Source organism: Podarcis gaigeae, assembly GCF_964106915.1.
Source record: "Podarcis gaigeae genome assembly, chromosome: 10".
Taxonomy (NCBI): Eukaryota; Metazoa; Chordata; class Lepidosauria; order Squamata; family Lacertidae; genus Podarcis; species Podarcis gaigeae.
The window spans coordinates 59,951,753-59,968,647 of NC_139686.1; the positions used below are offsets into that span (position 1 = coordinate 59,951,753).

Consider the following 16,895-nt stretch of genomic DNA (forward strand, 5'->3'; position numbering starts at 1 on the left):
CCACACTGCGCTGCATCAGTTTAGTGCAGTGCTTGGGGGGCTCGCCAAACGGGCGGCTCGGGGGCTGGTAAAATGGTTTTTGTGTGTCGCATCCGGCCCACGGGCCGCACGTTGCCGACTCCTGCTGTAGATGGTGATGGGATTGGAAGTCTTTCCTCTTACTCTCTCCTGCTTGTCTCCTTGCCACAAACAGCAGTCACTTGGTTCCTGGATCTTTGAACTGCCGAGCTACATTTTATATTCTATTAGTGCTAAAGGGAGTGTTGGGTATATAAATATTTGGATTTGAACATTAGGAAGCTGCAGCAGCAGCTGCAGCAGCAGCAGCAGCAGCAGCAGAAACACACAAGCCCATAACCTGAAGACAACCAAACCCTTCCAAGCACACTGCTGAATTGTGGCATTAATAGAATGGCATTGACTATGTAATTGCAACTTTCTCGATAAAATAATTGGTTTAAGTTAAAAGGGAAGTGGGAAAAGAGTGATCGATCTGACTGATGTGTTAAGTATTGCTGCCTTTTATCATTCAATTGTGCAGTTCAAAAAAAACAACCACAAAACCACTTCTGTGAACTAGAATTGCCACTTACTGTTGCCAGAAAAAAAACAACTAGTATGCAGAGACAACGTCCGTGATCCCCTTCATATAATGAATAGTCTCTTTCAGATAAATCCCCTGATCCTTGGGAAAGTGCTTTTCAGTGTGAACAAGGATATCAAAACCAAGTAGACATCTGCATTTCTCTGAAACAAAGCAGTTGTTTCACTGCAAGTGGTTCTGTCGCCAGTGCTGAAACTTGGGAAGGGTTAGCAATGATGTCAGATTCAGCGAGAGAGAGAGATTGTTTTCAATTTGCATTTGTTGTCGAAGAATGTGTGCCTAAGTCTGTGGTTGCTGTTTCTTGATGGAAATAAGTAGGCCTGGGCGACGTATCGATGGGACCGGTTTGATGGCCAGACCACAATGGTGCCTTCACCAAACTGTATATTGCGAATGAAACCACCACCGCTCTTGAGTCCCTCCACCACCAGTGCCCGGCGCATGGAGAGAAGAACAAACGCATCAGCCCCAGCCCTGCGAGGCATCAGGGTGAAATTGTCACCACTCCTGCTGAGGGAGCTGAGGCAACTTGTGTGGCCGTGGCCAATGCAGCTCATTCCTCTACACAAGAACAAGTGTTTATTTATTTTTTGGATTGGAGAGAGACTGGCAGGAATGGCATTTAAAGAGTGTATAGAGGGTGCTTTCCACTTAGGGGATTTTCACTTAGCAAGCGGGGGAACCAGAACATAAACCTGTGTAATTGGGGAGTCATCTGTAACCTTGGGAAGACAGGTGAACTAATGCCAGTGTACTGGAAGAAGCAAAGATTACAAGTGACAAAGTGATGATTCTTCAGCATCAACGTCGTTGGGCTGGTCTTACAAAGCAACTACTCTCTTCCGAACTTAAAAATGGAAAGCGTCATGCTCGTGGTTAACAAAAGAGGTTCAAGCACTCTCTCAAGGCAAATCTAAAATAAATGTGGTATAAACAACTGTGAAACACTGGTCTCCAAACGCTCCAATTGGAGAACAGCCTTTACCAAAGGTGTCATGGGTTTTGAAGACACTTGAACTCAGGATGAAAGGGAGAAAAGTGCTAAGAGGAAGGCACGCTTGGCAAACCCTCACCATGATCAACTCCCACCCGGAAACCAATGTCCCCACTGTGGAAGGATGTGTGGATCCAGAATTGGCCTCCACAGTCACTTACAGACTCAGTATTAAGACCTTGTTTGTGGAAGACAATCTTACTCAGCTATGAGTGATCACCAAAGAGGAAGAAGACATTGTGTAGATTTAGCAGTCAGGTGGTTCTCCATCCTTTGAAATCATACCTTAGCAAAATATGAAATAAACAATAAATAAAATAATAAATAATGAAATTGTTTCAGCAGGAACCTTAACTGATTCCAGCCCTCCTGCTTGACACCCAAGGTTGAAACGTCAGATTTTGACCTAAAAATAGACTACAGCTGACAGATAGGAAACTTAAGGTTTACAAAATTGATTTATTTTATTTTTTAATGCAAGGAAGTTTGAGTAATTGACGGTTCATGCTTTAAAAACACCATTCAGTTCCCAAGAGGAGACTGCTTTGTAGCACATCCATCTTTTAAGAAATCAGCAATGCTCCACAGACCTATTATCTGTGACAGAATTGTAGTGTAAAACACCGCTGTCAAAACAAGCAGACCTTATTAACCCCGAAACATTTTAAGAGTGAAGCGTAAGCCCTGCGGAAAAATTACCGTCTCTTAACCGAAGGGTTGAAGGGCTTGTGACTGCAGCCAGCCTTTGTAATCATATTACACAGATCTGGTGTAACTGCGTTTTAAATCCTTGCAAGTAACTGCAGCCTGTGCTTCAGCGACAGTTTGCAGAGCACCAGGCGAAATTATGCTTATTGTGTGTACAGCCTTAGACTGCTATCCTTTTATTTTAAAGTAGCCTCTGCAAGTTATGAAAGGATCCTGCCCTGGGACTTCTTGCAGCAGAGAGCTCAACAGTGCTTAAGATTCCTTTGTGTGCTTAACAGTCTGATGCTGTCAACCACTGTTGACCATCCCATAGTGTCTGTGAGCACAAACCTCCATAAATAAGTATCGAACTGGGTGCAATGGGAAAGGATGTACACACAACTGAAGTGATGGACATGAGGCAGGAGTTGATAATGCAGGTGAGCTGCGCACAGGTGAGCTGCATGCAAGCTGCCGGCCAGCCCTGTGGAGCCTCCTTTTATTGAGACAAATATGCAAACCAGGCAGATACATTTTGGGCTGTGACCTTTTCACATCTTCCGGTCCCGAGATCGTGGGGTGGTACAAAATTATTTTGGCACCTGTTTCCACCGCGTCATTTTCCCCTTGCACAGTGTATGACAAAGGAGACAAAAGGTCTCAGAGACAAAGGTTACAGACAGGGCGTCACAGACTACTGTGACCACAAAAGGTTAGACAGAGGCAACAGTGTTCAGACAGCCATGGCTTTGTCTGTGAGGGGTGTGTGTGCTCTGCACCCCAAGGTCACACGTGCAGGCAGACTGAGGCTGCCTGCGGGTGGGGAGTGTGCTCCCTCCGGACCCCACTCCCCACTCTGCGATCATCCCTACACACAACCTCATAGATATTGGTGGATACGCATGGTTCCCATCACCCAGAGTATGGTCTTTTTAAAATAAGAGACTTAAGAGTAGAAGTATCGAATGCACCTTGCCACCACTTCTGGGACCCATGACTAACATTTCTTTGCCTAGTTGGTGCTAAGTAAGCAATGGCGATCTATCGGCAACATCTTTTAATGCGAGAGGAAGAGAGGTGATCTCCACTAATTCTCCCTGCACCACCTTCCTTCCACATTCTGACTTTTCCACAGGATCCCACAATATGATACGATACTCTTTATTGTCATTGTCCCATACAGAACAACAAAATTGGGGGGGGGGGGGAATCTACATAAGACATTCAAAACCAACAAGCCTGCTATCCCAACCTGGCCCCCTAAAAACTCTGATACCCCATTTTAAAAATACAATACACTCCCATTGAGACTCCTTACACTGCGTTTAAAACCAAAATCACATTTGGATAGAAACTGTTTCTCAGGCGGCTAGTCCTAGTCTTTATAACCCTGTACCTTCTTCCAGAAGGCAGAAGCTGAAAGAGATCATTTCCGGGGTGTGCACTATCCTGCGCTATCTCTGCAGCTTTCCTATGGCACCTGGAAGCGTAGATTTGATCCAAGGTGGGAAGAGTGCACCCAATTATTCTCTCCGTAGTCTTTACAACCCTGGACAGCATTGTTTTTTCCCTGACCGTGCAGCTCCCAAACCACACACAGAGACCATAAGTTAATACACTCTCAACAGTACAATGGTAAAATGCCATCAACAGGTCCTTTGAGAGATTGTTTTTCCGGAGGATTCTCAGAAAATATAACCTCTGTTGTGCTCTCTTCATGATGTATTTGCTGTTTTCTCCCCTTTGAAACGGAGGTCCTAGGGGCTGCAGCAGGAAAAGGGAGAAATGTTGCCCCTTATTTCTCAACCCAATTATCATAGCATGAATCTTAGCCCCATAGGTCTTTAAACCATCATTCAAAGTGATTAATTTTCCTTTCGCTTCATATATTCTGGCTTTGAAAACAGATGCTGGGACAGAGCCCTCGATCTGGACCTCTTAGCAAAGAAGAAAAGTATTTTTCTTCTCGCTTAACAGAGCACAACAGCACTGTTTCCTCCTCAGCATTATAATGGCAATCAGGAGTGTAATTTTGCATGTTTATTACCAATGTGATTTTTTCAATTGCCATGCTAGAACATCGGTTTAACGCGTTCTGCTTCTCTGCCACCCCTGTTTTCGATGTGTTTATGACTAATTTGGAGCTGCAAATTGAATGCGTCTTTGGTTCCTCTGTAACAGATTCTGGACTTTGGGCTAGCAAGGCATACAGATAGCGAGATGACTGGCTACGTGGTTACCAGATGGTACAGAGCCCCAGAAGTTATACTTAACTGGATGCATTATACACAAACAGGTAATTGTCGTGTTTGTGCTCAGATTAACACTGTAACTTGAGCTCTTCTAGTGGCATCATTACACAAAGCTACCCTGTGCTTACATTTGTCTCTCGGAATACCAACCAAAGGGGTATTGCTTTGTACATAATCCCCTGATCTCTATTGTGCTAATTGCAATTCTCAGTCTGTTTATATCTGGAACAAAAATGAGGGCAGCTGTTAACTTCCGTGGAGGCCTTCCAGGTGTCTTGAGAAACAATTCCAGCTTCCCCTCGGGAAATCAAGGAACATTTTCTACCATTCATGGGTTCCAAGGTATTGCCATATGGCAATCTAGCTACCTCAGGGTATGCCTGGCTTTCAGCCTGCCTTCTCATTGTCTCAGTGTCCTTATTAACTTCCTAGAACAACTTCAGTCCCAGGCAATGGATACAGTCTTGCAGATACTGGCAGATACTCCTGTTCCTATATCCATTTGCTGGACCAAAGCATCATCATCATCATCATCATTGTTATTACAGTGGTACCTCGGGTTAAGTATTTAATTCGTTCTTGAGCTCCGTTCTTAACCTGAAACTGTTCTTAACCTGAAGCACCACTTTAGCTAATGGGGCCTCCTGCTGCCGCCACGCCGCCAGAGCACGATTTCTGTTCTCATCCTGAAGCAAAGTTCTTAACCCAAAGTATTATTTCTGGGTTGGCAGAGTCTGTAACCTGAAGCGTATGTAACCTGAAGTGTATGTAACCCGAGGTACCACTGTATTATTAAGCTGTTCCTGCCTCCAGTACTCATCCACCCTTTCCTGTAGTCCAGCGGTTCTCAACCTGTGGGTCCCGAGATGTTGTTTGACTACAACTCCCATCATCCCTGAGCTCTGGCCTTGCTAGCTAGGAATGATGGGAGTTGTAGTCCAACAACATCTAGGGACCCACAGGTTGAGAACCGCTGCTGTAGTCCTTTACATTTCTCTTGAGTGCTAACCATTGGTTGCCTACTCAACCGCACTTCTGTTGAAGTCAGTTGATGCCTTTGAATGCTCGTTGCACAATAAATCAGCCATTGGCATCTGCATCTGGGATAGCTCAGTCAATAGACCATGAGACTCTTCATCTCATGGTCATGGGCAAAAGATTCCTGCATTGCAGAGGGTTAAACTAGATGACCCCTCCCCAAATGGTCCCTTCCAACTGTACAGTTCTATGATTTGTGTTGAGAAACAATGGAGTGTGCCTCCAGGGGTGAAGTCAAACCACTGCCAAAGCAGCACTGAAGTTACTTCCCCGGGGCGCAAGCCCGGGCAGTTTGTATGGAGGTCCTGGGCTGCCTAAACAACAAGGCCCCTTCTTGGCCTCGCTGATGTGGTCCAAAGGAGAGCAGAGAAACACAGCGATCAAAAGGTTGGCGGTTCGAATCCCTGCGACGGGGTGAGTTCCCGTTGCTCAGTCCCTGCTCCTGCCCACCTAGCAGATCGAAAGCACGTCAAAGTACAAGTAGATAAATAGGTACCGCTCAAGCAGGAAGGTAAACGGCATTTCCGTGCGCTGCTCTGGTTCGCCAGAAGCGGCTTAGTCATGCTGGCCACATGACTTGGAAGCTGTATGCCGGCTCCCTCAGCCAGTAAAACGAGATGAGTGCCACAACCCCAGAGTCGGCCATGACTGGACCTAATGGTCAGGGGTCCCTTTACCTTTACCTCTACCTGGCTGCAGGAGCTGCCGGAAAGAGGCGTACAAAGGCACCATCCAACCGTTTTAGGGCCGGCACTCCAGATTTGTGTAGGATTTACTTGTTAGCCTTTTCTTCTTCTGAAGATATCCCACAAGGCAGCAGAGGTTTAGGATCAGTGTTGTCCTTCTCCTAGATGGGCTACCTTCCCAGGTTGACGAGTCCCTCTACAGCAGGCATGCCCAAAGTCCGGCCCAGGGGCCAAATCTGGCCCGCTGGTCGATTTAATTCACCCCCCACAAGCTGTTCTGAGAAATGAATCTGTTGCGGCCCCTGAGCGCCTGCTGCTTGGCTTGCACTGCCCAGGAGCCAATGCTCTGCCAAAGCCATTTCTCTTCACCAGGCAAATGGTGTTGCGGGCTCGTCACGGAGCTCTTCACTGCGTCTCTCCTTGGGTCAACCAATCTGGTTGGCCAGGGGGCGTGGCATAACGTAAGGTAAATGTAAGTTCAACCCAATAATTTTTGGGGGGGAGCAATGCTTAAAAAAGGTCAACAACTTTGTGGCAAAATCCTAAAAAAGCTCAACAACTTTGACTGGCCCTCAAGCATGTTCACTTCATCAAATCTGGCCCTCTTTGAAAAAAGTTTGGACATCACTGCAGAACTGCACTTCATCGTGTGCAGAACTGCCTAAAGCACTATTTATCAGAGCAGTTAAGAACTTATACCAAGTCAGATTGCTGGAACGTCTTAACTCATCATTGTCTCTACCCAGAGAGCCAGTGTGGTGTGGTGGTTATGTGTGGTAGTCTCGTAATCTGGGGAACCAGGTTCGCGTCTCCGCTCCTCCACATGCAGCTGCTGGGTGACCTTGGGCCAGTCACACTTCTCTGAAGTCTCTCAGCCCCACTCACCTCACAGAGTGTTTGTTGTGGGGGAGGAAGGGAAAGGAGAATGTTAGCTGTTTTGAGACTCCTTTGGGTAGTGATAAAGCAGGATATCAAATCCAAACTCTTCTACCCTAACTTGGCAGTGGCTCCCCAAGGTTTCAGACAGGTGAGGTTCTCAGCCCTACCTAGAGATGCTGAACTTGAGTCATTCTGCATGCAGAGTGGATTCTCTACTGCGGAGTTACTGCCCTTCCTCAAGTAGTCATTCAGCTATGAAGCTCACTGGGTGACCTGGGCAGTCACCATCTCTCAACCTAGCACTCCTCACAGGATCCCTTGGGTAAAATGGGGCAGGGAGAGAACTAACCACACCACCTAGAGCAGTCTTTCTCAACCTGTGGCTCCCCAGATGTTGTACTACAACTTCCATCACCCCTAGCTAGCAAGGCCAGAGCTCAGGGATGATGGCAGTTGTAGTCCAACAACATCTGGGGACCCACAGGTTGAGAACTGCTGACCTAGAGCATGGGTAGGCAAAATAAGGTCCGGGGGCTGGATCTGGTCTAATCGCCTTCTAAATCCGGTCCGGGAATCAGCGTGTTTTTACATGAGTAGAATGTGACCTTTTATTTAAAATGCATCTCTGGGTTATTTGTGAGGCATAGGAATTCATTCATATATTTTTTTCAAAATATAGTCCAGCCCCCCACAAGGTCTGAGGGACAGTGGACCGGCCCCCTGCCGAAAAAGTTTGCTGACCCCTGACCTTGAGCTCCATAGAGAAATGATGAGGTGTATTAAATAAATGAAAAGTTAATGACAAGAGTGGATGGCCCTGTGGCGATCCCACAGGGTCCCCGGACATTTGACGGTCTATTGATCCCTGTGCCACCACTGTGATTGCCTCTTCGCTGCCACCAACCTGTTTCTCTCGGGTACACACGTTGTCCAGACAGTTATTAACATTAACAAATAATCAAGTTTATTTTTATAAGCATGAACAAGTTTAAGGTTTCAGTTAATTTTTCTTGTCAGTTTCTTAATCTTAGTTTCTTTACTGACCTATACGTTCCTAACAACTTCAAACTGATTATCCCAACTATCTATCTGACTCCACCTAACAGTTCCTCTCACTCTCTCACAACACAACTCGACCAACCCACAGACTTATCCGCCCTCTTCCTTCTCCAACTCCCAACTCTCAACTGACTTCCACACAACTCCAACTCTAACTCTAACTCCTCCCCTTGGGTTCCCACTGGCCAATTACATCACACTCATTTAGCCCTTTCCTTATGACCCACCTAGGAGGCAAACGCCACAGGCCCCAACTCAGAATCACAACTTGCTGCGTTCATCCATAGTTGCTCACTCTTGAAAGTAGAAAAGGAACATTTGTAATCCAGTCCTCCACAGCTCCCCCAAAAGCACACATTGGGTTGTGTCAAGGAGCTACTCCTCTTGCAGAAACCAAATGCACATTTTGCAATTGCAAACTTTATGTGCCTTGCCTCTAAAACGATTTGTTTTTCTGCATAAAGCACAGGCATAAGCTGAAGGTCTCGCACAGCAATTTAACGTAATCATTTTCTGTATTTCAGTTGACATCTGGTCAGTGGGCTGCATCATGGCTGAGATGATCACGGGAAGGCCTCTCTTCAAAGGCAACGATCGTATCCTTTCACGGCGAACACTTGGCATTAAGATGTAGAAGTATGTAAGAATCTGGGTGTCAAAAGTGTGTGAGTTCAGAAACACTTTAAACAAATAATTATCCCTTTAGCTTCTTGCTTCCAAATGTTTTTACGTTTGTGTTTTGGCCAAAATTTGCAAAGAGGGAAACTTAATAGTACATCATGGCTGCTTTGCATTACTAATTGCAAGTAGAAATTCACATTTGTAAGACTCCCTGGCATGCAGTGCTGGTTTTTCCAGTTTATCATATATACTTGGTTGCCAGCTATGCTTTACAACTTATCTGTCCCTTCCTTCCCTGCTGTGGGACAACATAGAAGCTCAGCAAGTATTACTGAAAGTCAGGGACAGCTAAAGCTAAGGAAGGCTGCCATCAAAACTTGCAGAAAGTTCTTATAACCAGTTTTGAAAAATAAGTGTAGAACTATCTGAGCTCTAATGTGGCTTATAAAAGCTTGTGGAAACGAATGAATGAATGAATGAATCTTTATTTGCATCAGCCATTGGCCATAGCAATAAAACAGCAATACGATATACAAAGAATAGAAATAAAAAGTCAATTCTATAAAATACATTTTAGGGTTTTGAATTAATAGTCAAATGGTGGATCTTATTCTGAATGCCCCAGATAAAAACCTTGCAGCCTTTGCTGTCACCTGCTCATCTTGATCTGCCAAGAGAAAGGACACTGTGTCAGTGGTTGGGCGACCCGGAAAGGACAATAAAAGAGGGGGGATAATCTCATTCAAGTCTTTGTGCAAACATGTTTTTCTGTGATACTGTCAGGTCCAAATCTGAACTATGAAGTGTCCTCCCCATTGCTATCTCTGAATGGTATTCAGAAGTCATCCTTAGCCAGCTGTGGTTTTGAGAAGGTATAAGAGACCAGTAGACTTTGGCATGTAGAAGCCAAGACCATCTAAAACACCTCTCCTTTTTACACGTGTTGTATGTTCCAGTATTAATAGCAAGAAAAACCGGATCTGTTACAACATGCTTTTTATTTTGACATACATACTGAAGATTTGACTCCTGACTTTGGCATTCAGACCTGGACCAGCTCACAGAAATAATGAAAGTAACAGGCACGCCAACTCAAGATTTTGTTCAGAAACTGCAGAGTCAAGATGTAAGTAGCTCTTGCTTTCTCTGATTTCTTAAGGACAAAGTGCAAATTCAGAAATGCCATGTGCATTGCACCAGTTCAGGTGAGAGATGGCGTATATGCTTTTTCATAGTAATTTTCATTGTACCTTTGTTTTGGAGGATCGTTTTTATTATTATGTAGTAGTTTGAGACACAACTAAATTTGTACTCCATGGATAGCACTGAGACTAAATTCAATGTCATTTCTTTATTGTAAATGTTAACATCCTGTTTTGGCTTCTTTCAAGGCAAAAAACTATATCAAAAGCCTTCCAAAAGTGCAGAAAAAAGACTTTGCTGCTATCTTGAAGTATGCAAATCCTTTAGGTAAGTAAATATAGATGCACGTAACGAATAATGAAGCTGTGCGGTATAACATGGCAGTGAACAATTAAGTGTAATTGAAGTTGGGCAGATACTTTCTGTCCTTTTCTAACAAGCTTTTCCAAGAATTTTGCTGCTATCTGGACATTGCTCTGTGCAGGATATTTATCCCCATCTGAATTAATCAATCTCCCATTAGAACGGCCAAATTTAAACAAGGTGTGGTGTAAGAGAAAGTTACTGTTTCATTAAAAGTTAAAGGACCCCAACAGTTAAGTCCAGTCACAAATGACTCTGGGGTTGCGGCGCTCATCTCGCTTTACTGGCCAAGGGAGCTGATGTTTGTCCGCAGACAGTTTTTCTGGGTCATGTGGCCAGCATGACTAAGCCACTTCTGGCAAAGCAGAGCAGCACACGGAAACGCCGTTTATCTTCCCGCCGGAGTGGTCCCTATTTATCTTCTTGCACTTTGACGTGCTTTCAAACTGCTATGTTGGCAGGAGCTGGGACCGAAGAATGGGAGCTCACCCCTCGCAGGAATTCGAACCGCGACCTTCCAGCAAGCCCTAGGCTCAGTGGTTTAGACCACAGTGCCACCCGTGTCCTGGTTTCATTAGTAAGGCAGAAATAAATATCCTCAAAAGCTGTGTGACAGTTCCCATGCTTCATCTGGTTTTATTGTAATATTGCACCAGAAAAAGGCTCTGGCCCTGGTCGAGCCCAGTCTAAGCTCCTTGAGGCCCAGGACCTCAAAAGTATGATTGTTTGTGGACCGTAAGGTCCTCCGTAGGGCGAACCAGGAGAGGTGGTCCTGTAAATATGAGGGTCCTAGACCATATAGGGCTTTAAAGGTTAAAACCAGCACCTTAAACCTGACCCTGTACTCCACCAGGAACCAGTGCAGCTGGTATAGCACTGGGTGAATTTGCTTCTATCCCATGGAACTGAGTGGCCTCTGAAAATGCAAAAGCCACTCCTGATCTATATGATCGTCCGTTAGCATAGTTAAGCTCAGTATTAGTTCCTTAAACCTGACTTGCTGCTGGAAAATTAAGATCATTACGTTTCATGCTGGGTCTTAGTGCTTGCCCTCTCCTTTGTTGATCCAGCTGTGAACCTTTTGGAGAAGATGCTGGTGTTAGACGCAGAGAAGAGAGTGACGGCTGCAGAAGCTTTAGCCCATCCTTACTTTGAAGCCATTCACGATCCTGAAGAGGAAACCGAAGCAGAGAAATACGACGACACTTTTGACAACATGGATCTGCCGCTGGATGAGTGGAAATGTGCGTTTGGTACATTTTGGCAATCTTCAGGCTAGGACAGAAAACATCTATAGGCTCTTGGGAAAATAGGCTTATACAGTGGTACCTCGGGTTACATACGCTTCAAGTTACATACGCTTCAGGTTACAGACTCCGCTAAACCCAGAAATAGTGCTTCAGGTTAAGAACTTTGCTTCAGGATGAGAACAGAAATCGTGCACCAGCGGCGCGGCGGCAGCAGGAGGCCCCATTAGCTAAAGTGGTGCTTCAGGTTAAGAACAGTTTCAGGTTAAGAACGGACCTCCGGAACGAATTAAATACTTAACCAGAGGTACCACTGTAATTAAAATATGCTTCAGGTGAATTTAGAAATCCAATGCAGGGGATTTCGATATGTGTCCTCCCCCCTCCAGCCCTCATTGGTTCTGTATAGTTTTTCTTTCCATCCTACTTCCGTTCCCCCATGTTCATGACCTATTTATCAACATTTGTATTGTGCAACAAATCAGACTGCCACATATTGCCTAATCCACTGTTTCCCAAACTTGGGTCTCCAGCCGTTTTTTGGACTACAACTCCCATCATCCCTAGCTATCAGGACCAGCGGTCAGGGATGATGGGAACTGTAGTCCAAAAACAGCTGGAGACCCACGTTTGGGAAACGGGTCTTAGGCCAGGGATGGGGAATCTATGGACATCAGGTGCAATTGGACTCTGACCCCCATCAGCCCTAGCCAGCATGACCAATAGTTAGGATGGTGGCAGCTATATCCAGTAACATCTGGAGAGGCACAGATTCTCCATCGCTGGCCTAAGAATGGCAGACGTAATGTAGAAAGCCATTGTAGAAAGTTTCCATTAGAACAGCTTCCTGTCTTAAGCCCTAATTCTGAGCCCTAATTCCTGCAATTTTAAGAAGATATGCCTGAGATAGGATCTGGCATCTTCTATTTGCAAAGTCTGTGCTTGACAACTTGAGTTATGGCTCTCCACTCAATTGTCATGTGATCTACCTTTTCCTCTTGCATTGTTTTGGTTTCGCTGCTGTTGATTCATCAAGCCAGTCTGACCTGTTGTAAAACCTATAATAGGTTTTATATATATATATATACATATACATATACATATACATATACATATACATATATATATATATATATATATATATATATATATATATATATATTATAGGTAATAATGAAGATATAGATCAGGCCTAGGCAAACTCGGCCCTCCAGATGTTTTGGGACTACAACTCCCTAGCTAACAGGCCCAGTGGTCAGAGATGATGGGAACTGTTGTCCCAAAACAGCTGGAGGGCCGAATTTGCCTAGGCCTGATATAGATGTTATTAACATATAATTAATTATAGCTAAATCAGAGGCCCTCACACTGTCAATGATGGAGGTGGGATATTTTCCCTGTCTGGTGGTACTTCACAATAAGTAATAGGGATGTGAATCATTATTTCTCTGGATGTGAAAGCAATTCTTTTTCTTTCTTTTTCCCCCAGGCATCACATTCAAAGAAGTGACAAACTTTAAGCCTCCGCAGTTGCCCGAGTCGAAAGAGACAGCAGTGTGAAACCACAGGGACCAATTTCCTTAGAAATCAAATGAAGGAAGGAGGGTGTAAAATTTTAAATATATATATATATAATTTAATTGTACAAACCTTTTTATAAATAAACTGGATGTAATCTGTCTAACCTGTATTCTGAGGGAATATTTGCATTCCGGACTTCAGCTAGGAACCCAATGCCATCATAAGCAGCGCACCACGACTGGGTGAATATTTTGTTTCTGCCGCACATTGCTTATACCTTAGATTATGTATTTCCCTCTCTCACAACCACAAAGCTCTCACAACATGTTACAGGTTCTCTGTATAGCTACCATTTCTGGTGGGCTGCTTCACAAGCTACGTTTTTCATTTAGGAAACATTGCCAGCATGTGTTCACATGGATACCCGAACCCTTTTTCTACCGTTAAGCGGTTTACGTCAATTCCTGCCGTAGCAGCAAGACCAGGACTTGCTGGCATGGACAAGAAATGAATTGTGTGAAATGAAGTTCCTCAACCACTTTTCAAACTGAGATGGTGTAAAAAAAAAAAGTATGTTACGTTCTCGTTGCCAAACAGCCTACTTTAAGCATTCGCAGAGAGGTTTGTTTCGAAGAGAGAGAGCCCAATGGAGGGCATCAGTTTTCTTGACAAACAGTTCTTTGGGAGAGCGACAAGTCAAGGGAAAGAAAATCACAGAAACTTAATCAAAATTCTCGTTTTGAAAGATCAGGTTAAAACTTGTGCGAGGTCAAATCCATCAGCCTCTCTAATACTGCCCTAGCCAGAAGCAGCGCTCCAAATAGGAAGATCAAGATACTTCCTAGCCCTGCAGCTGATAAGAGATTATGCCATGGAATAAATCTGGCACTTGTATCCAATGGTGTCCCTCGCACAGATCCGTTGGACCCCATGGAGGCTTCTGGCAGAGGAGGGAGATTGTGCATGAAGTCCATCCCATTTTGGTGGGTTTTATGGGGAAATCCTTTTAAAAACTAAATAAAAATCTTAGGTATCTTTAAAGTAACTCTTTACTAGGAAGCTTGAAGGTTGCCCTATTTTTTCTCTCCTCTCCTCAATTTCAAGCCTAGCAAGGACCTTGTACAGGAAAGGCAATAATCGCCCCCACTGGTACATAGAAGCAGCCATCTTGTTTTTCTGTACAGTTACTCAGGAAGTGACAGCATGGCTGCTTCCTCAAACATCTTCACACAAATTTCTTTCTTTTTTAAAGGCAGCGCTTGGGACCACATCATAAAACTTAAGTTAACTGGGCCATGCAGAGGAAAGCTTCATATAACTGTGAATTAATCCACACATCTACATTCTGATCTGGATGTTTTCTGGTAGGCATGAATCACCTATGTTTGTGCTAAACTCTGGAGCGAATGAAATCCTCAAGCATCCCGATTGGAAGACAGAAAGCTACGTTATGTTATTGTTGTTTAGTCGTTTAGTCATATCCGACCCTTCGTGACCCCATGGACCAGAGCACGCCAGGCACTCCTGTCTTCCACTGCCTCCCGCAGTTTTGTCAGACTCATGCTGATAGCTTCGAGAACACTATCCAACCATCTCATCCTCTGTCATCCCCTTCTCCTTGTGCCCTCCATCTTTCCCAACATCAGGGTCTTTTCCAGGGAGTCTTCTCTTCTCATGAGGTGGCCAAAGTATTGGAGCCTCAGCTTCAGGATCTGTCCTTCCAGTGAGCACTCATACTGCCTTGTAAAATTGGCAGGTGCGTGTTAACAGCACTATTGTTCCTACAGAGTCCTCGAAAGTGTGAGAGGTGGTGTGAAGGGTTTTGCAGGGAAACCTGCCTGTTCCATCGGCTCAGATGCAACCTGCTCATGTTTCGCTATACAGTGAAATCTTGGTTCTTGAACTTAATCCGTTCCGGAAGTCCTTTCAACTTCCGAAAAGTTCGAAAACCCAGGCGCGACTTTCGATTGGTGCCGGCACCCCAGAAACAATAGCCAACAGCCGCATCAGATGTTCAACTTCCAAAAAACTTTTGAAAACCGGAACACTCACTTCTGGGTTTTCGGCATTTGGGAGCCCATTTATTCGTCAGCTAAGCCATACAAGAACCAACGTTCCACTGTACTCTGGCAAGTATTTCAAAGCATTTTAAATCAGAACCAGTGAAGGCGGTGAAGGTCCTATGTGAGTGTCTGGAGGCAGTTGGGGCGGCTAACGGATTGAGGTTGAATCCTGACAAGACAGAAGTACTGTTTTGGGGGGACAGGGGTGGGCAGGTATGGGATACTCCCTGGTCCTGAATGGGGTAACTGTGCCCCTGAAGGACCAGGTCCACAGCCTAGGGAGTCATTTTGGACTCACAGCTGTCCATGGAGGTGCAGGTTAATTCTGCGTCCAGGGCGGCTGTCTACCAGCTCCACCTGGTACGCAGGCTGAGACCCTACCTGCCTGCGGACTGTCTTGCCAGAGTGGTGCATGCTCTAGTTATCTCCCGCTTGGACTACTGCAATGCATTCTACGTGGGGCTACCTTTGAAGGTGACCCGGAAACTGGCAATTAATCCAGAATGCGGCAGCTAGACTGGTGACTGGGAGTGGCCGCCGGAACCACATAACACCGGTCCTGAGAGATCTGCATTGGCTCCCAGTACGTTTCCAAGCACAAGTCAAAGTGTTGGTGCTGACCTTTAAAGCCCTAAACGGCCTTGGTCCTGTGTACCTGAAGGAGAGTCTTCACCCCCATCATTCAGCCCGGACACTGAGATCCAGTGCCGAGGGCCTTCTAGCGGTTCCCTCATTGCGAGAAGTGAGGTTACAGGGAACCAGACAGAGGGCCTTCTCAGTAGTGGCGCCCGCCCTGTGGAACGCCCTCCCTTCAGATGTGAAGGAAATAAGCAGCTATCTTCTCTTTAAAAGACATCTGAAGGCAGCCCTGTTTAGGGAGGTTTTTAATATTTAATGCTGTATTGTTTTTAACACTTGATTGGAAGCTTCCCAGAGTGGTTGGGGAAACTCAGCCAGATGGGTGGGGTATAAATAAAAAAAATATTATTATTATTATTATTATTATTATTATTATTATTATTATTATTGGTTTTCTCTTGGAAAGTTTCCTTAGAGCTGTGACATACTTATTGAATAAGCTGTATGAGTAGATATGAAGGACCCTCCATGAAAGACACTTTCATGCACGCAAACCTGATTTTCCTGCTGTCCACCCAGTGCTCTCCGCTCTTGTTATATCAGCACATAAAGTTAGCATTTCCACCTAGCGACAGACAGTTCCTAATCTCTTAAGCCAGGAAACAATGTTGACACTGGCTCCTTTCAGCCTCTGAGCTTGATTCTCTCCTAAATTCATTGATAACTAAAACAACCATTTCCCCTTGACTTGGATTTTTCTTTTTAATTGCCAAATGCACCTTGAAATCTGTGACATAAATAGCTTGTTTTTAAACAGGACATTTTGAGGCTTCTCCAAAACCACTGTTGTTATGGATTCCTATTTACTCTTCCTCATGATTTGCTCCCCTCACCCAAATGCAATTTAAATACAGCTCTTTGCAGTTTCCTAATCAAAGACCATCTCTGTATTAGACATGGTCCGCTCTCCACCGCCGCCATCGAGTTAGAAATTCTGATAATTCTGAATACTCTATCATTCTGTACTTTTCTGATTTGAGAGCAATGCTCATTTTGCTTGCAAGCAGTTCCTCCTCTTAGGATTTGGAAAGCATGGATTGTGTTTAATAAACTGGGATAATTCCATCAGCTTCAGAAAAGAAGGTCTTTTGTTGACGTT

General features: G+C 44.7%; 1 protein-coding gene and 1 long non-coding RNA gene across 2 annotated transcripts in view; one reads left to right on the forward strand and one right to left on the reverse strand.

The window, feature by feature from the left end:
• Positions 1–13,257, forward strand: part of MAPK12 (mitogen-activated protein kinase 12) — a 46,029-nt gene extending 32,772 nt beyond the window's left edge. Inside the window, exons 7-12 of the mRNA XM_083699368.1 lie at positions 4,467–4,581; positions 8,724–8,795; positions 9,867–9,946; positions 10,212–10,290; positions 11,397–11,570; positions 13,063–13,257. Of these exons, the coding sequence (XP_083555494.1) occupies positions 4,467–4,581; positions 8,724–8,795; positions 9,867–9,946; positions 10,212–10,290; positions 11,397–11,570; positions 13,063–13,133 (591 nt within the window). The 3' untranslated portion in view covers positions 13,134–13,257. The remainder of the gene's footprint in view (positions 1–4,466; positions 4,582–8,723; positions 8,796–9,866; positions 9,947–10,211; positions 10,291–11,396; positions 11,571–13,062) is intronic.
• LOC310825732 overlaps positions 1–16,895 on the reverse strand; it is a 240,438-nt gene that overhangs the window by 172,242 nt on the left and 51,301 nt on the right. The gene's annotated exons all lie outside the window — the stretch shown is intronic.